Raw genomic sequence first — 1,103 nt, 5'->3', positions numbered from 1 at the left:
TATATTATATATTTTTTGATATATATATATATGTTTATATGCATATTTCTTTATCTATGTATATAGATAAATATACATTTACATTTAACCCTATATATATATATATATATATGTGTGTATACACGAACATGATCACTATACATACAGTTCTTATATCTTTATTTATCCAACCCTTGTTTCCTATATTCTTGTATATGATGTAGCGTTAAGATTCTCCTGTGTGGGCTCTCAAGTGTTGCCATTGTTGCTTTACATATAGTCCTGTAGGCAATTACCTTATTGGATCGTCTTGGGACAACAAGGTGCGGTGCTGGGAAGTCTCACCGCAGGGCCAAAGCAAAGTAATGGGCGATAAGGAACACACACAACCCGTTCTAGACACATGCTGGTCTCCGGATGGCGCGAAGGTCTTTAGCAGTGGCTGTGATAAAACGCTGATGCAATGGGATCTGGCGAGCAATACATTTCAGCAAGTGGGCGCTCACGACGCGCCGATCAAAACATGCCACTACGGTAAGTGTGTGTAAAGGAACACATTGTTGCATACGAAATATGCTACTATGGTGTGTGTGCGTAGGAAACACATACCGGCAGGCTTGCTGTGTATTCGTATCCAGGTATAGTCTTTCCTGTGTCTGGCGCACGTTTTCTTAGGGTAAGTTTGTCTCGTAAGCTTGGGAATATTGAGTGGTCATGTATTTGAACTGAATGTTTAGCATAGGGCTTTCTTGTCCCTAATGTACGAATTCGTACCGAACTCCTTAGCATCTTTGAACACGTCTTACATAGCCACAGGTGACTTGTCAATGCGTATATATAAATGAGGCTATATCGGCCATTGATTTCTGCATATCCTCAGAAGCAGTTAAATTTACTATAGATAATACACCTCCCTGAAGATTCACCAACATATGTTACTTTTGTCCGATTGGTTTCTGTAACTTCCCCCGTGTACGTTGAATTTCACTATAAATGATGCAACCCCTTGAAGACTCACCAACATATTTTACTTCTGTCATATTGATTTGTGTATCCTTCCCACGTGTACGTTGAATTGCATTGTAAATGATGTAACCCCCTGAAGACTCACCGACGTGTATCAC

The 1,103-nt window shown here is 39.8% G+C and overlaps 1 protein-coding gene across 1 annotated transcript; it reads left to right on the top strand.

Annotated features, from left to right (window-relative positions):
- Positions 1–267: 267 nt before the first annotated feature.
- SARC_16597 (hypothetical protein) lies at positions 268–513 on the top strand (the record flags this gene model as incomplete). Its single annotated transcript, XM_014289296.1, has 1 exon — positions 268–513. A coding segment is annotated over one exon (246 nt), but the record flags the coding sequence as incomplete, so codon positions are not given.
- Positions 514–1,103: the final 590 nt, after the last annotated feature.

The sequence above is a fragment of the Sphaeroforma arctica genome, assembly GCF_001186125.1.
Source record: "Sphaeroforma arctica JP610 unplaced genomic scaffold supercont1.8466, whole genome shotgun sequence".
Taxonomy (NCBI): Eukaryota; class Ichthyosporea; order Ichthyophonida; genus Sphaeroforma; species Sphaeroforma arctica.
The sequence above is the reverse complement of the archived record's forward strand: the minus strand, read 5'-3'. Positions and strand labels throughout refer to the sequence as shown.